This window comes from Vulpes vulpes, chromosome 10 (genome assembly GCF_048418805.1).
Source record: "Vulpes vulpes isolate BD-2025 chromosome 10, VulVul3, whole genome shotgun sequence".
Taxonomy (NCBI): Eukaryota; Metazoa; Chordata; class Mammalia; order Carnivora; family Canidae; genus Vulpes; species Vulpes vulpes.
In genome coordinates this window covers 19,492,532-19,514,437 of record NC_132789.1, presented here as the reverse complement: position 1 = coordinate 19,514,437, position 21,906 = coordinate 19,492,532, and the positions used below count along the sequence as shown (strand labels likewise).

The following is a 21,906-nucleotide window of genomic DNA, read 5'->3' as shown; positions in this document are numbered from 1 at the left end:
ATCTATTCTAAAGGAACTGAGCTTCATAGAAGAATCTGTGAAGAATAATCCAAAACTCACTGATTTTATAAGAAACAGAAAAAGATGCTTAAAAACAACAAACCCAATAGACACACATAATCATGGTACAAACTATAAATGAGAGAAGAGGACTCTGGGCTATACTGGAACCAGTAAAGCAATGGAAGCTCTAAACTTACAAACTATTATTCTGACCAAGTTTAGAGAGGAAACATGTAAATGAATTAGAGAACCAGCGTCACACAGACTTTTAATGCTATTAAGGAATATTACTGGCAGGCCTCAAAAACAAGAAATAGAAAGAAATAAGAAATATTCAGTAAATATCTACATGCCTATTTACCATTTTGTCCACATCAAATCTATACTGGAGCTCAGACAGTATATGACTCCCAATAATTCCCTATGGTTTACTTAGAAGACGATCCAGTGAAAATTAGAGGGGAGACAACAGCACTTCTACAAGAAAAATGACTATAACCTAGAAAATGTGAGCAGTCCTAGGAAATAAACAAAGCTGTAGGAGAGTAAAAATCTTTCATTCTATGCAGCCCACTTTGCAACAATTACTAAAAGCAACAGTAACAAAGCTTAGAAAGCAATCCCTTCACACTAGAACTTTATTTCACAATAAATGAACATTTGAAATGGGGAAGCATATAGGAGCAAGCATAATGGAAGTGATGGAAGTGGTGCTCAGGGGATCATATCCAAAGAAATTCAAGACAAAAAAAAGAAAAACAGATTAAGGATACAGTTTGCTGCTCCATTTGTTTTTATAGTGCACAATGTATGTGGAAGGCAATGCAGCCCATTACACTCTGGACTTTTTTTTTAATAAACTCTGGTTTTTAATAACCTGGCACATAGCCCTTTAATTAGCTGTAATTTACTGAGATGTGCAACCTTAAATACAATATAATGAAAACTGAAGTCTCAGAGGAAGAATCTGGAAAAAAAAATACAAGTCATAAAAATATGATTATTGCTGCAGGGAACTTGTACTCCTTGCAGAGATTAATCTAGAACTGTGTCACAGTGGGAAGAGCAAGTTCTAGCCAATCTGGCTGAGTACAATCTACTTCCTTCAGGCTCAGGGCACACACATCCCAGAAGGCTGCATGGCGCTGAGACCTTCACAAGACACAAGAGGTCCAAAGTGTTATGCCAAAAAAAAAAAAGTGTCATGCCAAAGGTTAGCCACCCAGGTGGCCTTTTGAGGCCCCCTTCTGGGATTTAGTAACATACATGTTGGGATCACCTCACACAGGGTGATCTATGGAAATTCTATCAAATGATTCCTGAAGAGGAAAGACCTATTTCTTGCTGCCTTTCCGGAAAGCACTCATGGAGCACATCAGCCTGTCTCAGAGTTCATAGTTTTTTCTTCCAGAAAACAAGACGTGATCCTTTTGGGACCACTAAATTGATAAACTCTAAAATAAAGTGCACCAAGGCTTACCAATTTGTTCTCAACAGAACAGTGAAATTTAAATGGCAAGTTTAAAAACTGAGAAACTTCCTTCATCTCTCCAGCGGGAGTCTTCACTGGAGGCTGACAATTGGCATGAGGCAACAGGAAAAATATATCCTGTCACAGGACACACTCCACAGCTCCTAGCTGGGATGTGGAGTCTGACTTTCTAAGTCTATCATGGGACTAGGCGACAGCACTGTCGTGTGACTGGAAGAGACCCACCTTGGACACAAAAGGCAGGAAACAGCCTCCTGCTGGATGCTGCCTATCCACACCACCTTAGTCTGGTGTGACCCTTGCTCCGTTTAACTATGGACCCAAATAGGCTCACTGAACTGTTTTGCAGTGACCCAAACACTCAAACAGAACACTGTACAACCATCAGGCACCTGCGCATCAAAAGCCTCAGGGTCCCTGCTCTCTGTGCTTATGGTACCAACGAAGTCAGTTCCAAGCAATTCTGGGATGTCCGTAGGGCTGAGGAAAGAAAGAAAATACAAGTCTGATCAGATCAGCAGTGTCTGGAGCACTGGGGACTAATCCCAACCTAAATAAGAGCTAAAGTGCACTAGAAATGGCTGTTTTCATTTACCAGTGATAAAATTTTGACCCTAAGCCAGAATTGAGCACTTCATTAACTTTTTTATTTTTAAAAAGATTTTATTCATTTATTTGAGAGAGAGAGAGAGAGAAAGCACAAGCACAGAAGTGGGGGGAGCAGGAGAGGGAGAAGCAGACTTCCCCCGCTGAGCAGGGAGCCAGACATGTGGCTCCCTGGTATCATGACCTGAACTGAAGGCAGATGCTTAACAAACTGAGCCACACAGGTGGCCGTATTACCTTTTTTAGTGACATTTCCACATTTCACTGTGTGAAAGCCTGGTCCCAAGGCACTCACTGATCCATGGTCCATTGAGAACATGCTGTTCCCTGAACCTCAAGGGCCCCAGCCAGTCAGGACAAAACGGTTCTGCAGTCCGTATAACACCTGCTTCACCTGCCTCAATGGCTTCCCAGAGATACCTGCCTACAGAGGAGCCAGCCTCTTTGCATTGTTGCAGCATTTTAGAGCACCGGGGTGGCCAGAGCGGCCCTGGTGCAGGAGCAGCAGAGGTGATGTGCCTGTTGGGCCATCCCTCAGTTCCCAGGGGCTATAGTTATCAGCTCCCTAGGAGCACGGTGACAGCCTTTGCTTCTCTGTGTGCCCGGTGTGGTCCTGCACAGGGGTCACTCAAGTACTCTGAGAAACAGGGAAGGACGAAAGGAGAAAAGAGGATTGACAAGTGGGGAAGGGGCACACAGAGTTGCTGTGAGGAGGGAAACCAGGCTGCTGTCACCTGGATGCCACTGTCTACACAGCCAGGACCTAGCACCGCTGCTCCTTCACCTCCCCCCCGTGCACAGGGTGACGAACAGGCCCGGGACAGCAGGGGCCCATCACCTGCAGACTCCCTACCTGGGGCCGGTAGCCCCGCTCGGCCATCATCTTCGCCTCCTCCTGCAGCAGGGCGTCGGTGAGCTGCTCTGCCTGCCTCGCTTCCTCTTCCTCTTCCTCCTGCTGCTGGTCCTCCTCCCATGCCTGCAGCTGGCGCTCTGCAACCTGGCCACCAAGAGCACAGTCATCCAGGACCAAGCTTCTGGGGGCAGAGCCCTGCCTCGGGTCAGGAGGGAAAACCTGTGGATCTCCGCTGGCTGGAGAATCCCAGCTACGGAACAGTGACAGCAAGCGCCAGAAGAGGTAAGGGCATTTATGAGACTGGAAAGGCTGCGTGTAAAAGCTCCAGGTGCGCCCAAATGGTTGGAAGAATATTTTGTGCTCCCTATCAAGTACCAAACTGAATAAATAGGAACTGTGGCCCAGGGAACCAAAGGCATGCAGATGCAAGGTTGGAAAGAAACATGCTGGCTAGGCATGACAGCCTTGCTCCTATAGAGATGGGGGACCTGGAGTGGAGCTGGAGCTAATTAGGAGGGTCAGGGTTTCAGCTGGAAAGAAAAAAGGGTGCACTGAGCTCACAAATGTGGGTTTCTCAGAACAAGGTCCTAGTGATAGGCTGCAGAAATAAGTCAAGGGTCTCGGCCTCCAGTGCCTCGGTGGGGAATAGGGCCATAGCAAGGCCTGCTGTGGCCTTTGCCGAAGCTGCCTCCTCCCACCCCACCTGCCCTCTGGCTGAGCCCACCTGGGCCTCAAGCTCCTGTTTCCTGGCCGATTTCAGTTCCTCACTCTTCTCTTTCTCACGACGAGCTGACTCTCTTGCCTCCTCAAGATTTTGAATAAGCTGTTCCCTGTGTCTCAGGGACTCCTCTTGTGCCCGTCGGTTTTCTTCAAGCTTTTCTTGTATTTGTTGTTGTCTCCCTGTCAGAACCTACGCGCAGCAGGAAAGCAAAGGGCAGATTTCAGTGTGACACTCATAGGTAACCATGGCTGCCCCAAGACCCAGCCTTGTCCTCAGCTTCAGGCCTGAATATGCCAGAGGAAGGCGAGTCCAGACCACAGGACTGGCCCATGCAGTGTCAGCCCCACTTCCTACCCATCCTTGCCACACACAAAACACACACAGACTATGCATTTGGGAGAGGCGGCTGGGTGCCTACAAGGTCAGAGGAGGGGATGGAGCCCCCTCCCCAGGGCAGAAACAAGGTTGTGAGTCTCACTTCCCATCAGTTCTGGAAAAAGAAACCACAAGCTATGCAGATGACCAGAGACAGAGTCTGGGTCATCCCCTCAACCCTTTGGATTTAAATCTATTGCTCAGAGTAGCAGACACCTTCTGGGTTTGAGACCTGGCCACAGCACAGGACTACCTCAGGGCATGGTCAGGCCTCAAGAACCGGGAACTGTGGGAAGCCACCTGCCACAGCCCACAATTATGCTCCCTGGAGGGGATATGTAAAATGGCCACAAGGAGAAACATTTTGAATAGGCAAAATCAAAAGGTGCTGGAGAGTATCAATATCCACAAAAGCAGGAAAGCGCTACTGGGAACCCAACTTCCCATGAATTCCAAAATAACATGCACAAAATATAATTTCCATTTTAAATCAGTTTAACTTTTTTTTTTTTTTTTTTTAAGATTTTATGTATTGGGCAGCCCCAGTGGCCCAGCGGTTTAGCACCGCCTTAAGCCCAGGGCCAGATCCTGGAGACCCGGGATCGCGTCCCCCATCAGGCTCCCTGCGTGGAGCCTGCTTCTCCCTCTGCCCGTGTCTCTGCCTCTCTCTTTGTGTCTCTCATGAATAAATACGTAAAATCTTTTTTTTTTTTTTTAAAGATTTTACATATTTATTCATGACAGAGAAAGAGAGAGAGAGAGAGGCAGAGACACAGGCAGAGGGAGAAGCAGGCTCCCTACAGGAGCCTGATACAGGACTCGATCCCAGGATCCTGGGATCATGACCTGAGCCAAAGGCAGATGTTCAACGACTGAACCACCCAGGTGTCCCCACTTTAACTTTCAATACATGGATAATGAAGGCTTTTTTCTAAAAGATTTCCTTTAAGAAATTTTTTTTTTTTTATTAAGTAATCTCTACCCACATTGTGGGGCTCAAATTCATGACCCCGGGATTAAGAGGAACATGCTCCACCAACTGAGCCAGCCAGGAGCCCCTAAAAGATTTCTTTCTAAATGGGATATACCTTATGCATATGACTTACTTAAGTCCTGATAAAGAAAATAGTTACATTCCTCCATGAATCCACTTCTGGTATGCACCCCAAGAAAAAAAAAATCCTAAACATGGAAAATGGAAAGCCTTATGCATCAAGACATTCACTACAATGTTTCTTTTTTCTTTTTTTAAGATTTTAAGATTTTAAGATTTGACAGAGAGAAAGCAAGCACAAGCTGGGGGAGAGGTAGAAGCAGATCCTAGCTGAGCAGGGAGCCCAACACAAGGCTCAATCCCAGGACCCTGGGATCATGACCTAAGCCAAAGGCAGGCGCTTAACTGACTGAGCCACCCAGATGCCCCTGCAATGTTTCATGTAATGCCTCAAAATTAGAAAAAAAGAATACCCACAAGAGGGAAGTAGAGCACAAACTACAGTATACCCACATGACACAGTATGCAGATATCAAGATATCTAACAGGAAGATGTAAAAATATGTTAGAAGGTTTGAAATCAAATTGCACAGTATAACAGGGAATGCACAGAAACAGGAAGAGTCGAATGAAATCAATTACTGATGACAGTAGAGTCAGTGTAGATGAGTCTGGGTAATTCAGTTTTTACTTCCTGTACTTAGGAATCTTTTTCTGATAAGTTGATATTTCTTTCATAATGACATTAAAAGCCTCTTTAAGATAACCAGCAAGGCCGGTGTTCCGGAACATTTAGCAGGGTCAGTCCAAGCTCACAGCCGGGATTACCTCACTCATCAGTCTGTCTCGTGCGCTCCTCTCCCGGGCCCACTCCGCCTCTCTCTTTTCCCACATCTCCTTGGCCTCCTCCCTGGGAACACAGAGCAGATGACAGCAGGCTCCCTGCCACCACTGGGAGCAGAGAGCAACTAAAGGACCAGCAGGTACACACGTCTTCCATGGGGCCACCTTCAGACCAGTTTCTGCACCCAAACTGTTGACAGGTGACGAACTACGGATAAGCTCCCTGGGAGTACTCCCATAGTAAGGGCTTTAGGGTGCCTGAGTTTGCTCCCACCTCCTTACAAAATGCAGCTGCGATGACCTGCTCCCAGGCCATTCAGACACCAAGGCAACTGAAGCTGTCAGGACCCTGAAGGTGGAGAGGAGTCCTGACTGAACTCTGTCGCCCTGCCCCTGGGGTCACTGCTGGCTCGCCCTCCTCGAGTCCTGGTGACCTGAGTACCTACCACTCGGCTGGATGTCAGGATTCATAAGATGAGGATGGGAAAGTGCTTTGCCTAGTGTCTGACCCACAATCAGTGCTCAACAAATGTTACCTATTATTTGATTATTTCAATCTACCAGATTAATTTTTAGGATGCAGAACCATTTATGATAGACCTAAAAAGCATTCAGCATCTCCACAATTTATAACAATTTGCTTTAAATTTCTAAGATTTTAAATGAACAGATCCTTACTCTAAACCCTAATGACTCTAAAAATAAATAAACACACACAAAAAAAATAAATAAATAAATAAACAAATAAATAAACAAAACAAACCCTAATGATTTCTACCTTAAATAACTTCAGGGAAACCTCCCCGACAAGCCAGGTCCGACAGACAGATGTTTTAGTAACAACGGGAGACCCTCTGGGTGCCCCGTGGGGAGGTGAGGGACCAGAGCAGAGGCCAGGAGTGTCAGGCCCACACAGGTGCCACCTCTCACCTCAACAGCAGCTGCAGCTCTGCCTCCCGCTCCCTCTCCAGCTGCAGCTGCTCTTCAATGACCTGCTTCATCCAGGCCGCATCAGCCAGGGCCTGCTCCCGCCTGGCCAAGTGCATGCGCTGGTTCTCATCGTCCTTCTCAATGAGCGCCTGCAGGATACGTTTGTCCGCCTCCTGAAGGGTGGAGGAGGAAGCATAGTGGGCACGTTGCGAGCCTGTCTGCACCCCTAGCCCCACTCCCACAGCCCCTCCTTTCTGCACTCAGCCCTAAGAGCAGACATTTGTGATGCTTCCAAAGGTTCTCAAGACAGAGATGGGAAGATTCAGGGTATAACCACTTAGGTATGGTTAAAAACAACACAGGAGAGGCCCAGGGGCTTTACTCTGCCAAGGGAGACCCATCTGCCACATGTGCCCCTGCCTGTGGACATGCCTGGTAGCAGTTTCTGAGAACATAATTGGGCAGCAGTCTCACTTCTGCGAGCACAGACTGGACACCCGAAGGCACAAAGACATGTGCACAATATGCTCACTGCAGCTATTCTGTAAGAGGAAAACCCCAAAATGACCCAAACACACAATAGTAGGAAACCAGCTGTTATGCACATCTCTACAGTGGGGTGCTGTAAGGAATGAGGGAATTCTGGGGGGCTCCTGAGATGGGAAAGACATCCTCGGGAAGAGCTGTGTGCCGGCACCAGCAATGGCAGTGCCACACCCAGGCCACTCTGATGTAGCGGGCAAGGATGGAGGCAAATGGGTTTGCTCATTCACTCTCCCTGTTCCTGTGTCACTAGCAAGTCACAGACGTACGTAACAGGAATACCAAGCAGCTAGTAAAAAAGAACAAGCTCACGCCCAGTGTTTGAGGTTTACTGTTAGGTAAACATCATGAGGAACGCCGCTTTAATTTTTAAAGAGCTTCACCACTTCCCTCTGCATCGTGTAAATATATCTAGAAGGATACCGACGCAGACACTGCTGGGGAGGGGCAGGGATTGCAGGGCTGGTGAAGGCGGAATCTCCCCTGGTGTTTTATTATGAGGACACACTCAGCTACTGAGCAATGAAAACCATTTTCTTCCAAAAAGGGTGAAAGAAATGCCAGGCTGACTTAGACTCACCAGTTCCTCTTGGATCTGCTGTGTACGCCTATTGAGTTGCACATTATACTGATGTCGCAGGAAGCGTCTAGAAATGAGCAAAATAGGTGCTGCCTTCAGTGTCTTATAAACAATTAACAGAGGTCAGACAACTACTTCCTACAAACTGTATCCTTTCTGGTTTGGGACACCCACGCAAGACTGGCAAAGTGACAGGCTCTCCCGCCAGGCCAGGCCAGCCGTCCGGGGCCCTTCTCACACATACCCTAGCTCCGCCTTCTGCCGGAAGGCTGCCACTTGCTTCCTCTCTTCCTCCAGCCTCTCCAGCTCCCACCGCTGCTTCAGCAAATTCTCCTGCTCCTTCTTCAGTTTGGTGGCCTGTGGTGACGATGACAGTAACCCCAATTAAGGTCATCAGAATCACAGCTCCCTTCGTTCTTCATCTGCATTTTCAGCAGACACAAACCAACAGGGCTGGCCTGGCCAAGGGTGAGTAGAACCCCCACCCACATCTGGGCTCTGAGCCCCGTCTCACTCATTTCCTACAAGAGCCTTTCCTGAGCCTGTGGACAAGGATGAGACCCATGCTCCATGCTCCCACAGGACCCTGCACTCATCCACACCTTACTATAACTTAACCTGTCTCCCCAACTGACACGGCTCCTGCCATGAGGGCCAGGGCTGTGGGCCTGGCTCACTATCGAGCAAAGAGTGGGCACATTCAGGACCTGGTTCCTGAATCATTTGGGCTTGAGGAGGGATAGGCTTCCCTCATCCAAATGGGAAGATCCAGCCCAGGATTCTAGCTCAGGGAAAGTGCACACTATTTTCAGAATGGCCTCGGGAACCAAAGATCCTCACAGTTTATGCCTTGAGATCCCACACCTGCCAGCTGGGGAGAGCTGTAGCTATGTGCTAGAACATCAGACTAAGTCAAGTCTACTTAATACCTTGGAAAATCCAAGTTCTAAGAAGGCACTCACACAGCCGCTCTCAAAACACACCTAGGAGAGAATAGGTATTCTCTCTACATCGTGAACATTCTAGAATCTGGGCCTAAAACCCAGGAGGATGGAAAAGCCACAGCTGGGAATACATGTCAGAAGAGAGAACCTAGAATCATCCCCTAGTCCCTCAACAGGACCTATTCAGCAGTTTTTGAAATGCCTGTTTTATAATGACAGATGGCTGCAGTAGAGGCGGCTGTGTGGCCAGGGCCATGCCCTCACCTCCTTCTCCTTCAGCTTCAGCTCCTCCATCTGCTGGAGCAGCGCCTCAGCCTGGAGTTTGCCCTCCAACTGCCTCCTCTCCTCCTCCGCTTTCATCCGCTCCAGTGCTTCCCTTCGGGCCCGTTCATACTCATTTTCAGACCGTTTGTTCTCTTCCTCTTTAGTGGCTTCTTGCTACATGGACCCAAAAGAACGCAGGAGATCAGTATCTGTAATAAGGCCAGCACAGACCCAGTTCCCCGCCACTGTTCCTCATTTGGACATATCTACGCCAGAGTGGGTCATGCCACTTAGCAGCAGTGTGACCCTGGCCAAGGGTGCATCTTCCTGGGCTCTGCTCTCACGGTGGGAACCATGGGAGTGATGCTTCCCTCAGAGACGACGCTGGGGAAATTACTCAACACAGTGCCCGGCACAACAGAGGGGTTAAAAAGGCCAGGGTTCCTGCTCCTTCCAAAAGTCAGCAAAATACTCTCCAAAATCAACTCAGAGGCAATGCTGCAGCTCTACGCAGGTGTGGACTTTTGTCCCCAGAGGTGCTGCTGTGGGCCAAGGCTGAGAGTTTATGATGCAAACTACATCAAAAGAGACTGCCAGCAACAACAGCAACCTTTAAGATGCACATTCCCGCCAGTGGAATGGTCACCTGGTGTTACTTTGCCCCGAGAACGATCACAAAGGATTCCATACGTGTAAGAGCAAGCGCTGTTCAGCTTTAGCATGTTACGTAAGCTGAGATAAAGTCTATTCCTGGACTGGCGTCATTAACATCAAAAACAAGAAGACTTCAAAACCATGGAGACGTGGCACTCCGACCACAGCACGCAGGACTATGTCCAGAGCCATATACCACACCTGTTTTTTTTCTTCTTTCTGCATTTTCCAGGAGTTTATCACATGCTCCTTGTGAAGGGCTGATTCAATCTGAGGGTGAGAAGGCAGAGAAGATTAACTTCCTCACTGGTTCATCTGACAGATGCACACTGCACAGCGCAGTGCCACACAATGGCAGTGACCGTAAGTTCCCTAGGCATGGGAACAGGCGGAGGGGTCTTACAGGGGAGCACAAGGTGACCCCAACATATATACAGTCTGAATGCCAGACAGTAAACCAAAAGACCAGGCAGTTCTAAACTAATCTTAAGTGCTGTAACAAAGGAACACAAACTTTTCTCCCGGCACCCCTGGGGTTGAGCAGGAGCAGGTCAGTGTACACTGAAATGGAAATACAATCAGAAAGGCCACCCCTGCCTGCTCCAAAGCATGCCAGGCCCCAGTCAGCAAGAGCTGACTGAGGCACAGACGCTGCCTTGTACCTGTCTACTCAGAACTCCCTCTGCAAGGCAGAGTTGCATAAACATGTGTTCCCTGTAGCAATGATGCAACACTTCTGGGGTTAAGATATTTGGGGGGATGCCTGGGTGGCTCAGTCAGTTAAGTATCCAACTCTTGATCTTAGCTCAGGTCATGATTTTAGGGTCCTGAGTTCAAGCCTCCCATTTAAAAAAAAAAAAAAAAAGGAAGAGATTTGGGTTTAGAGAATCTTTTGGATCAGAAAATGAATTGTAGCACTGTCTAAAAGCTTTTGTTTGGGAAATCATTTATAAAAATTTTTAATTTCTAACATTTAATTAAGCGTCCTAAATAAACATTTCTGAGTAAAAGACTTTGGAGCACCCACCTAAACCCTCAAATGGCCAGGGAAAGTCTGAATGCTAGCTGCTCAAGACTCAAAAGCACCAAATTGCTCCATTACTTAGTGACTAGCAATTTCTAAATATAATTACGAATAAATAAACGCACACCACCAAACAGAGATACAAAGTTTGAGTTGAAATAAATTATTGACATCATCACGGATCATCTTCCCCTAGGCCAGTCTCTGTGGAAGGATGCCCTCCCTTGCCCCCAGGTCTTGCGCATTGCCCTCCTTTCTCCTGCCACCCCATTCTGGCCTCCACTACCACTGCCCTGGCCTCATCCCCTCCTGTCCACCTCGACACTGCTGCCAAAGCCACTCCCCCTTGAAAGGTAGCTGGAATCCCGCTATACCCTACTTAAAACTATCCAGGTGGCTCCTCAGTGCTTCCAGGAGGTCACACAAGGCTGGCAAGTCTGGGCCTGCCTGCCTCACTAGCCTCAATCCTGCAACAGCCCCTCCCTCTCTGATGGCACAACACCCCAGCCACTGTTGCTCCCTGGACTCTCTCAGACCTGATCCTTGCTCAGCTGCCTCAAGCTGGAATGTCCTTTCCTCACCTCGACACCATCAAGTTAATGCCCATGTCCTTCCAAACTCCTCCACCCCAGCAACTCCTCTGAGATGCCTCTCTAACCCCCCACTGAGTTGGGGGCACTGTCCTGATGCCCAGCTTTCTGGGCCTGCCCAGCCCACTGCAACCTGCACTGGACACAAGCTCCCGAAGAGTGGGGCCCTATCTAATCTCCACATGCCCAGGTGGTGGACCATACGGCAAATGTTCAGTAAGTGTTGGCTGAACACTAAACAAACCAGATCTGTATGGTACATTTTTCAGGTGGCTGGGGTGTTCTCTCTTGTTTCACCCCAGCAAGAGATGCCAGCTTAAAAAAACAAGAAGGGAAACATGATTTCATCTACTTAGGCAAATCAAAGATTTTCACCTCTCGAAGTCTGGGGTTGTTCTTCTTCCAGTGTTCATACAAAAGTTGTTCAGCAATCTGTCAAGAAAACACACAAAGAGGGAAGCCTGATGTCACTTTTCAAATCCATTCATATTTTGGATAACTCCCAGTGGAAGTCAGCTCAGGCTGAAAGCCCCTCCACTGGCACGCCATCACTGCACCTGCCCTTCAGACCTCCTGCCTGCCTTACACCCCCCGCTCTGGGAGACACCAGAGTGGAACCAGACAGCCTTGACAAATGACTCCCACAATAGTGATGGAAGGGTGCCAAGATCTGATGCTACAGATGCGTCCCAGATGTGACAGATCTGTTGCAAAATATACAGCAGGCTTAAATACACAGACTGGTGCTCACCATTCCCCACAACTACTTGGAAGATAAAATACACCAGTGCCAAGCCTTTGTGGGACCACAGGACTGGAATGAAGACAAAGGACTCTGACATAATGATTTAAGGGGCCAAAGAGAACAGAGGTGGCTTGTGCAAAACACACATCATGAACAATGCAGCACAAGTACCTCCCCCTGCTGGCTTTGCAGTTAACTGCTGTCTGATCAGTCCAGAGTGCCCAGCCGTGATCCCACAGGTCACTGACAGGCAGGGGACACTCCTGCTCTGTTGCTCCTAAAGGGCTAGAAGTTACCAGTTTCCTTTGCTCTTCTCGGGCCGACTTCAGACTGCCGTGCCGCTCCCGGATTCTTCCCTCCCGCAAGTCCATGCTTAACCGCAGTGCCTCGAGTTCTCTGGCCAGCAGCTCCTGCTCCTCCAGCAGCAGCTGCCTGAGTCTCTCCCGTCTGCCTTCCAGCTGCTTCCTCTTCTCCTCCTTCATCTTCTCACGCTGATAGGCATACATGCTGGGTGAGAGGGAGCCCTCCCTAAATCAGCCGCACTAGAACCACACATGGCATGCTCTGCTCTGCTGCGTGGCAAAGGAGGCTGCGGCGGACATGACATGGTGACACGGGCAAGTGTCTTCCAGCCAAAGCAAAGACAGCGGGTCACAGAACACTATGCATAACAGAATCTGGTTTTTGTGAAAAGAAAATGTACAGTGGTCTCATATATGCGTGTACCAGCTAACTTTGAGCAGTAACCGTGTACCAGATACTATGTACATGGATGGCTTTCTATTAATCAAAAGTCCTACAAAGGAGGTCCTGTTGTAGCCCTACTTCACTGAAGAAGAAACTGAGGCTCATTCCTACAGCAAGTGACACAGTCAGGATTTCCATCTAGGTTTGTCTGACTCTGAAGCCTATGCTTTTAACTTTCACATCTTTACACATATTTCTGCAACAAAGGATGTACATGTATATGTATATTTATACACACACAACTGGGGAAAAGCCCAGGAGGATCCATATTAGACTGTTAATTGTAGTTCCCTCAGGGGATCTAGGGTTACCAGGAGACTCCCAAATTCTACATGTATTTCCTATTCTTCTCTCTTTTTCAGTGCAAACATATCATTTCATGATGATCTTCCTTTTCAATAGTCAGTTGAGAAAACATCACCATGCAAGTCATCTATGCCGTCCAGCAAATTCAAGAAAACATGCTGTTAAGCCATGTTCCACCTCCCCACCCCCCGCCAGGGGTTCTTAAAGCCACAAGCCGTAACCAACAAGTGGCTTCCTGCCTTTGTCCCACCAAGGTCCCAGCAGGTACCTCCGCTGGTAGGAGGTCTTGGAGCTCCATTCCGCCTGTTTGGAGCTACAGATATCAGACATCCTGAAGTAGCGGCTGTTCTGGTCCCACTGCTGCCGAAGCCGGGCCTCCTGCTCTCGGTGTCGCTGTCGGGCCATCTGCTGGTCCAGGAGCCTCCGGGTGCACCAGTAGGAGGGCAGTGTGGGAAGTGCCATCTGAAGAGAATGGCAATGGTACGAAAATGGGCCTGCTGCAGCTCCCTAATGAGCGGTCCTCACCCCTTGGCTGCCCCCTGGAATTACCCCACTCCAAACCAATGATACGAAAAGTCTTAGTGCCAGCCCCCAGGCATCAGCATTTTTAAAATGATTTGCATATCATTATTTTAAACGAGCCTGGACTGCACACAGCTGTGAGCCAGACATCATCAAGGGCGTTGCAGATGAAGACAGGGAACCAATGCTGACCCAAGCACTTGGGGGCTTCTATGTTCTCCACCAAGTAACAGGGATAACGATTTCAGGAACGTACATATGTGCCAAGCTCTTGGGATACATGATATTTTTCATTGTTAAAATCACCCCATTATTCGGCAGGTGAGCAAACTCAAGTTCAAAATGGTAAAGTGACTTGCCCAAGACCACAGAGCCAGGAAGCAGAAGAGATGAAAGGGCTGGGAACCTAATTCACGCCAGTGTCAGACCAGGGCCTGGGCTCTGTAGATGTCAATAGGCTGCCCATGGGGACCAAGAGGCCCTGGGTCAGGCAACCCCCAGGGAGTGCTCCAGCCTGGCTGTCACACCTGGAAGTGTTCTGGATTAGCACGGGGGTGACATTCCTCCACTTAGAAATGGAGAAACTGAGACCCAGAAAGGAATCGAGTTGCCCAGGTCATGACGCAAAACGGGGACACAATGGAGACTTGAAAGCAGGCAGCAGTCTCAGTCCAGGCACCCCTCTCCCTGACCCCAGGGCTGCCCCTATGGGCAGGGCCTACACAGCGTCTGGCTAGGGCAGTGCTCATGGAATGTTTGCTGAATATGCTTAGAAGTCTGGGTCCAGGCCAAGCCTCAAACTCAGTGCTCAGACCTGCAAGAAAATAATGTGCGTTCATGGACCAAGTTCAGTCTGTGGCTGCCAGTTTACAGTCTATCCTGAAACTGGGGCGGACTGGCATCATTTTTTCCCTGCCCCAAAAGCCCCCATGAAAAGCTCTGCACCAGGAATGAAGAAACAAGACTGGTCCGGGTCGCCTCTTTCTCTCAGCCCCTAAGACAGCCGCCTAAGACAAAAGGAGCTGCAGAGCAAGGCGCAGGGAGGGCGCAGGGAGGGCGCAGGGAGGGCGCAGGGAGGGCGCAGGACCGCCGCAGGGGGCGCAAGGAACGCGCGGGGGAGGGGGCGCGGGACAGCCGCAGGGTGGGTGCGGGGAGGGCGCAGGACGGCTGCAGGGCGCGCGGGGACGGCGCGGGGGGCGCGGGGACGGCGCGGGGACGGCGCGGGGACGGCGCGGGGACGGCGCGGGGACGCCGGGCCCCAGGACGTCCGCCACGGTTCCCGCCCGCGCGGGGCCACTGGGTCCCGGCGCCCACACCCGCCCGGCCGAGCCCACCCTCCGACTCACGTTTCTCAGCGCCCCGGAGTTTCCGAAAAGTGCCCCCGCCGAGCTCGCGCATGCCCCAACCAGGCCCGCCCCGTCCCGCCGCCACCTTCCCGGCGCCGCACCGCACCCACGCCGGCGGTTTCCCCGCCCGTTGCCCGGGCAACGGATCGACGACGGAGCGCCGCGAGGGCCAAGCTGCCTCCAGCGCGATCCCAAACGCGCGGAGAGAAAGGAGGCTGGTTTGGGGTTTTTTTTTTTTTCCTCTGGCGCCCTCTCGCGGTGGGGCGGGAGATCAATCCCAAACATCGCTAGTCCCAGAACCAAGGAAGGATGAAGGCAAAAAGAATCCTCTTCACGACTACGCAGAATTCAGGCTGGTAGTTACCTGGGAGGGGTGCGGGTGGGGGGTGGTGATCGAGGCGAGGATTGGGGCGGGTCTCGGGCCTGGCTGCACACGGAGATTACCCCGGGGAGGTCTTTTTTATTTATTTATTTTTATTTTTTATAATAGGCGCACAGTGAGAGCGAGAGAGAGGCAGAGACACAGGCAGAGGGAGAAGCAGGCTCCATGCACCGGGAGCCCGACGTGGGATTCGATCCCGGGTCTCCAGGATCACGCCCTGGGCCAAAGGCAGGCGCTAAACCGCTGCGCCACCAGGGACCCCCACCCCGGGGAGGTCTTAACCGGCCGCTGCCGAGGCGCCTGGGGGCTCAGTGGTTGGGCGTCTGCCTGCGGCCCGGGGTGTGATCCTGGGTGCCGGGATCGAGTCCCGCGTCGGGCGCCCTGCGTGGAGCCTGCTTCTCCCTCTGCCTCTGTCTCTCATGAGTAAATGGAGCTTTCTTTTTTTTTAAGTCCAGATGCCTTTAAACAAGAAACACAAATTCAGATGCCCAGAACCAAACTCCAGACCGACCCCATCAGGCTGCCCAGTTGTCAGGGTTGTCGGGCCCCCAGATGCACTCAGTGTGCCCCGGGTTCCAAGAACCGGTCACCTAAGTGCATACAAGCTATTGGTGACTATTGTCTAGCTTGGTGGTGGGTACAAGGGTGTTCATTGGTGCTTTAGGACTCACATGTGTTACATGTATTATTTTATGTATGAAAACGGTGGTAAAGGGGCGTGCACTTGGCTCATTTGGGGGAACCTGCGGACTCCTGATGTCTAGATCATGAGTTCAAGCCCCATGTTGGGCATAAAACATAGTTTAAAATTTTGTTTTAAGCTTACCTTAAAAAAAGTCATAAAGATGACTTCACTCATTTATCCTCTTTTGTTTTCTCATTCTTCATGTTTAATTCTCTTAATTCCTCCCTTCATTCTCTTTCATCTGTCTGGGTTTTTTTCTGGGTACAGCATAGTTAGTATCTTGAACATTTTGGCCTCTATTCCGACCCCCCACAAGCCAGTTGAGAGGTCTTGGGCAGGTCACCTCACCTCACCTCTCTGGGAAAAGAGAATGGTCAAGTAGTTGAACACGGAGACCATTAGATGAGGCAGCTCTGATGCCTTGCTAGCCCAGCAAGCAAACCAAAACCAACACCAGAATCAAGGCTCTCAAATCTGAAAAAAAGTAAACGTGAGGTCAAACAGCCACCTAGCCTTGCCCAAATAAAGCAACTACTTAAGCTGTAGCCAATAAAATGATTTCCTTGCTTTGCTTTTGTCTCTTCTCTATAAAAAAAAAAAAAAAAAAAAAAAAAAAGCTCTCCCCCAGGTCCTGTGTGTGGCAGAGAGTTCCTACCCACGTTGGCCTGGCACTACCCAGTTAAAATTGATATATTCCAAGTACACTCTTGAAAAAAAAATTTAATGTGCCTCAGTTTACCTTTTAACAAGAATACCAGCAGTGCTATTTTTTAGAGTTGCCCTTATGGGACGAAATGAAGGTTTCACTGGAGAGCACACGGTAGCAGAGTACCTGGTGCATCTCAGGTAAGTACTCTTTCTTCACATCTCCCATGACTCCACTTGTGCTGACCCAGGATCGGCCCTGCCCCATGCATGAGGCATGCATGGCCCCTCCTGTTGGGCCCTATCCCTTTGGCCAGGCTCATGGCCACTTTTCCATATTATGTCCCCAGTGGACCAGGGAGGCAGCCCCCTGGGGTCAGCCCAGCAAAAGAGCCCAATACATAAATGCTTGTTGGTGGGTCTCTGTGAGTGTGGTAGGAACTTCAGAAATATGTGGATGTTGGGGGGGGGGGCGGAAAGAAATATGTGCATTGGGTAGGGGGAGACCTGGCTTATGTCCTGATTTTATGCCTTTTGAGTGGGTCCACTCTGTTCCCTGAGCCTTGTTTTCTTCCTTTCTTTTTTTCATTTTAAGATTTTATTTATTTATTCATGAGAGACCCAGAGAGAGAGAGGCAGAGACACAGGCAAAGGGAGAAGCAGGCTCCTTGCAGGGAGCCCAATGTGGGACTCGATCCTGGGACCCCGGGATCATGACCCCAGCCAAAGACAGATGCCCAACCACTGAGCCACCCAGGTGACCCCAGGCACCCCTTATCATTCCTGTTTTACAGTTGTCTAAACTGAGCCTCAGAGGGTGGTGTCCTTGCCCCAAGGAAGGTGGTAGAAGCCTCACCCTGTCTGGTCCTAGGCCGGGCCTTCTCAGCAGGGATCACCACCTTCCCTCCTATCCTCAGGGCATCCAGCGCAGGGTAGGCTCACCATAAATATTTGTTGGGAAGAAATGAGTAGATTACCTGCTTTTGAACCCCTTCTTCTTCTAAAGAAATGGGGAAGCATAACATAGAAAGAAAGCAAAAAGAAAGACAAAACAGAACTAACATTATTTGAATACCATGTGCCAGACACTTTGGGATATATTCCCTCACGTAAGCCTTCCTCCAGCCCCTGGGAGTTCTGCCTCCATTCTGTCTAGGAGGAAACTGAGACCCTCGATAAGCCAAGACACTCTCTTGAGGTCACACAGCCAGGACTGTGCAAGCCAGGATTTACACGCAACCTTCAGAGCTTGCTGCTCCCTCTTCAGATTGTGTTTCCAGGATCTTGTGACTTGCAGGTGTCGCTCTTAAAAAAGGCCAGCAGATGCGGACCAGCTGGGCCATTTAAAGAGTTCAGCAATATTAAATATTTCATGACAGGTTGATGACTACAGCCCACGGGGGGCGGAGAGGGGAAGCCCTGGCAGGTGGACGCCGCTCAGGCCGGGCCCTGGGCCAGCACAGTGAGGAGGGCTGTTCTTGGACCTGTGTCTTTGGGTGTCCTAGCACAGGAGGAGAAAACAGGGCTGGAGACATGGCGTGACGACATGGGAGCGGTTCCCCATTGGCTGAAGTGTGATGGCATCGGAGGCCATGCCATTTCCTCACTTACTTAGTAGGTGGCATTGCCAAGGCACATTGGTCCACGCTGGGTGTTCACAGCATTCCAACATCAGCCACTCCTCCAGCTTCTCTCTTCTCACTAGGGCTGGGCTCCCCATCCTCTCCCTAAAGATGAAGGATACTGCAGTAGACAGGAAGCTCCAGGCCCCCGGGGGTATGCGGCTGCCCATCACAGCCCCAGTTTTGTGTTTTGATAATAACAGGAATAATCAAAAATGGAGATATCCAGGAGAACAAAAAGTGTTAAAAGGCGTTCACGGAAAACAGAGGATGGAGATACCACTAGGGGGCAGGATTCAGGGGGATTTTAATTTTTATTTCTCCCTAGGTTTTTTTTATTCATTTGTTTGTTTGTTTGTTTGTTTATTGAGAGCGAGCGAGCAAGCACAAACAAGGGGAGGGGCAGAGGGAGAAGCAGACTCCTCTCTGAGCAGGGACCCTAAAATGAGGCTCAATTCCAAGACCCTGGGATCATGACCTGAGCCAAAGGCAGATGCTTAACCAGCTGAGCCACCCAGGCACCCTCCTCTCCCTAGATCTTTAAATTTACGATGGTCAGTGGTACTTGTGTAACTAAAGATAATACATTGGTTGGTGAATCACAACAACCTGCACTTTCATCATGCTTTTGAGTTTATGAGATGCTTTCAATGCATGAGTGGCTCTCAACCTCGGTTACAGGTTTGAAGCACCTAGAGAGACTTTTTAAAATCCTGATGCTTGATCCCCAAGACAGAGGTTCTGATGTAATTGGTCAGGGATGGGGCAGTTTATTTTCTTAATTTAAAAAGTTTTTTTAGGAACCGCCTGAGTGGCCTGCCTTTGGCCCAGGGCGAGATCCTGGATTCCCGGGTTTGAGTCCCATATCGGGCTCCTTACGTGGAGCCTGCTTCTCCCTCTGCCTCCCTCTCTGTGTGTCTCATGAATAAATAAAAAATCTTAAAAAAATAAAATAAAAAGTTTTTTAAAAATATTTTATTTATTTATTTGAGAGAGAAAGCACGTGCCCATGTAGGGTGGGGAAGGACCAGAGGGAAGCTGAGAAGCAGGCTCCCCACTGAGCAGGGAGCCTGTCATGGGGCTCAATCCCAGGACCCGGAAATCATGACCTGAGTCAAAGTCAGAAGCTTAACCAACTGAGCCACCCAGGTGACCCTCTTTTTAATTAAAGTTTTCTTGAAATAGGGTCGATACACAATATCATGTTATTTTCATGTGTACAACTTAGCCATCCAAGAATTGTATACATAGCAAAATGCTCACCCCTTTGAATGTGGTCACCATCTGTTGCTAAAATTGTTACAATATTGTTGACTGTATTCCCTTTGCGGTACTTATCATCTCCCTGACTTATTTATTGAACTGGAAGCTCCTCCATATTTTTAATAAACTTTATGTGAGGATAGTTTGAGATTTACAGAAAAATTCAAAGAGAGTAGAGGGAGTCCCCTCTTACCTGATACCCATTTTTCCATTACTAACATCTTATGTTCATATACTCCTGGGACAGAAGGACAGAAGTCTCATGGGGTTGAGTTCAAGGTGTCAGTGGGGCTGCACTCCTCTCTTGAGGCTGTAGTGGAGAACGGGTTTCTTTGCCTTCTTCAGGCTTCTAAAGGGCACCCCGTTCCTTGGCCTTCCTCCATCTTCACAGCTCACAGCAGAGCCTCTCCCTCTGACCATTCGTCACTAGTCACATCAGCTGAGGAAGCTTCTCCACTTTTAAGGATTCATGTACCCACCTGGATAATTCAGCGTTTCTCACTTTAATGCCTCTGCAGAGCCCCTTCTTCCATGTAGACAAGGTAACATATAGCTTCTGGGATTGGGAGGCGAGCATCTTTGGAGGTCATTATACCACCCACCACAGGAGGAAAGGGGGACACTTTTAATTACTATTATTCAATGTCATCTGCTTTTGTTTGTGTTTTTGACCTCTCCCCACCCAAAGGAAAGGTATATCACCACCACATCATTTATCCCCCTGAGCAAGCCTGACCTACAGTTACCTCATTCCTCCCAGTGTAGAGGTCATCGCCCTGAGGGAAACCTGTACAGATAAGCCCGCCCTCTTCAGGTGCATGGCCGGGGGACCTCCCATTACCATCGATGCTCCATCTGCGAATCAGGTGAACTCATCAGACCCTGTTCCTATGTGCAGAGGAAGCTGCAAAGTGAAATCATGTTGCAGAGCCTCCCATTCAGAGCTCTCAGGTAGTCAGCCTGCTTCCACCTGCTGGAATACATCCATCTGATGGAATGGCAATAACTGTTTTTTGGTATTCCTTTTATTTTTCAAGGCCAAGCCAACACAAAGGAAGGAGCCTCTGTGCGGCTCTCCATCATTTCATATCTCTGAGCTTTAGTTTTCCCATCTGTGAAATGGGGGTGATAGTACGAGTTTGTTATTAACAGCCGCCCTTAGCCCAGAGCCAGGCACATCGTCGGGACTTGATAAATGATAACTGGTGGTGTTACAATTGTCCTCATACTGACAATTTTCTGTGTAGCACAGGCCTCAGTGAGTGCTGGGTTTAGTTCCCCCTCCCCTAAAAGAAGGCTCTGGAAAACTGTTACTCAATCGCACACCAGCAGTTGATCAACTCCTAGCAGTTCCCCCAGTTCCCCTGTCAAGCCGCATCCCTGATTGGGGTAGAATATATTCCTTTCTGTGTGGTTCAGGAGGAAATCCCAATATGTGTATGCCAACCACAGGGGGACCCACAACCGTGTGTGGGAGGGGACCAGTTCTAACCAATGACACTTCAGAGGATGTCTGCTGGGTGTGCGGGGTGGTTGCTGGGTTTTGTCTTATCTACTGCTGCAGCCATAATCCCACCAAGAGGAAGCCACCTGACACAGCCGACTGATCATCACAGGGCAGGAAGAGAGAACCTGCTCCTTGATGGAGGTATGATGACGTCAGAAGCAACATCAACCCACCAGTGGTGGGCCCAACCCCATCACTTGGTCTTTCTTTTTTTTTCTTCCTTTTTTTTTCTTTTGCTTCTAAGTCTTTCTTATTACTACTATTTTATGTTTAAAAAAAAATACACCAAACTTGAGATCCACCCCCTTAAAGTTTTAAGTGTACAGTACAGAATTATTAATGGATAAAGAAGACATGGCATATACATACCATGGGATTCCTTTTTAGAAGATCAGCTAAAAATAATAATAATAAATAAATAAATAAATAAAAAGAAGATCAGCTAAAGAGCCCTCTTGCTTTTTTTTTTTTAAAACCCTCTTGCTTTAAATAATTTTCCAGTTACCAGGAAGCATGACAGACTTTTCTAGAGCAGCATTACTCACAGTGCAATATATAAATATACAAATAAATAGATAAATATATATATATATATATATATGACACTTGGAGAGATGGGCATTAAAATACACTTATAAAATCAACCTCTTTTTAAGATTTTTATTTATTTATTTATTTATTTATTTATTTATTTATTTGAGACACAGAGAGAGAGAGGGA

The 21,906-nt window shown here is 48.8% G+C and overlaps 1 protein-coding gene and 1 long non-coding RNA gene across 4 annotated transcripts; one reads left to right on the top strand and one right to left on the bottom strand.

Annotated features, from left to right (window-relative positions):
- Window positions 1-623: 623 nt before the first annotated feature.
- TCHP (trichoplein keratin filament binding) lies at window positions 624-15,273 on the bottom strand. 2 transcript variants are annotated; one of them, XM_025986636.2, is made up of 13 exons: window positions 15,083-15,273; window positions 13,483-13,676; window positions 12,458-12,668; window positions 11,792-11,848; window positions 10,004-10,072; window positions 9,149-9,322; window positions 8,185-8,297; window positions 7,941-8,007; window positions 6,818-6,990; window positions 5,873-5,954; window positions 3,679-3,864; window positions 2,955-3,098; window positions 624-1,975 (listed from the first exon to the last, which is right to left on the bottom strand). In XM_025986636.2, the coding sequence occupies exons 2-13, from the start codon at window positions 13,674-13,676 to the stop codon at window positions 1,943-1,945; spliced, it is 1,503 nt and encodes a 500-aa protein (XP_025842421.1). In that variant the 5' UTR covers window positions 15,083-15,273; the 3' UTR covers window positions 624-1,942. The 2 variants fall into 2 exon arrangements, with proteins under 2 accessions (XP_025842421.1, XP_025842422.1); XM_025986637.2 differs by having other exon boundaries at window positions 12,458-12,652; window positions 15,083-15,225.
- A 100-nt stretch (window positions 15,274-15,373) lies between these two features.
- On the top strand, window positions 15,374-21,906 carry LOC112910504 (uncharacterized). Of its 2 annotated transcripts, none has more exons than XR_011994669.1 (3): window positions 15,374-15,438; window positions 16,924-20,221; window positions 20,368-21,906. It is a non-coding gene; the product is annotated as an uncharacterized lncRNA (long non-coding RNA). The 2 variants fall into 2 exon arrangements; XR_003233254.2 differs by having other exon boundaries at window positions 16,924-16,995; window positions 20,025-21,903.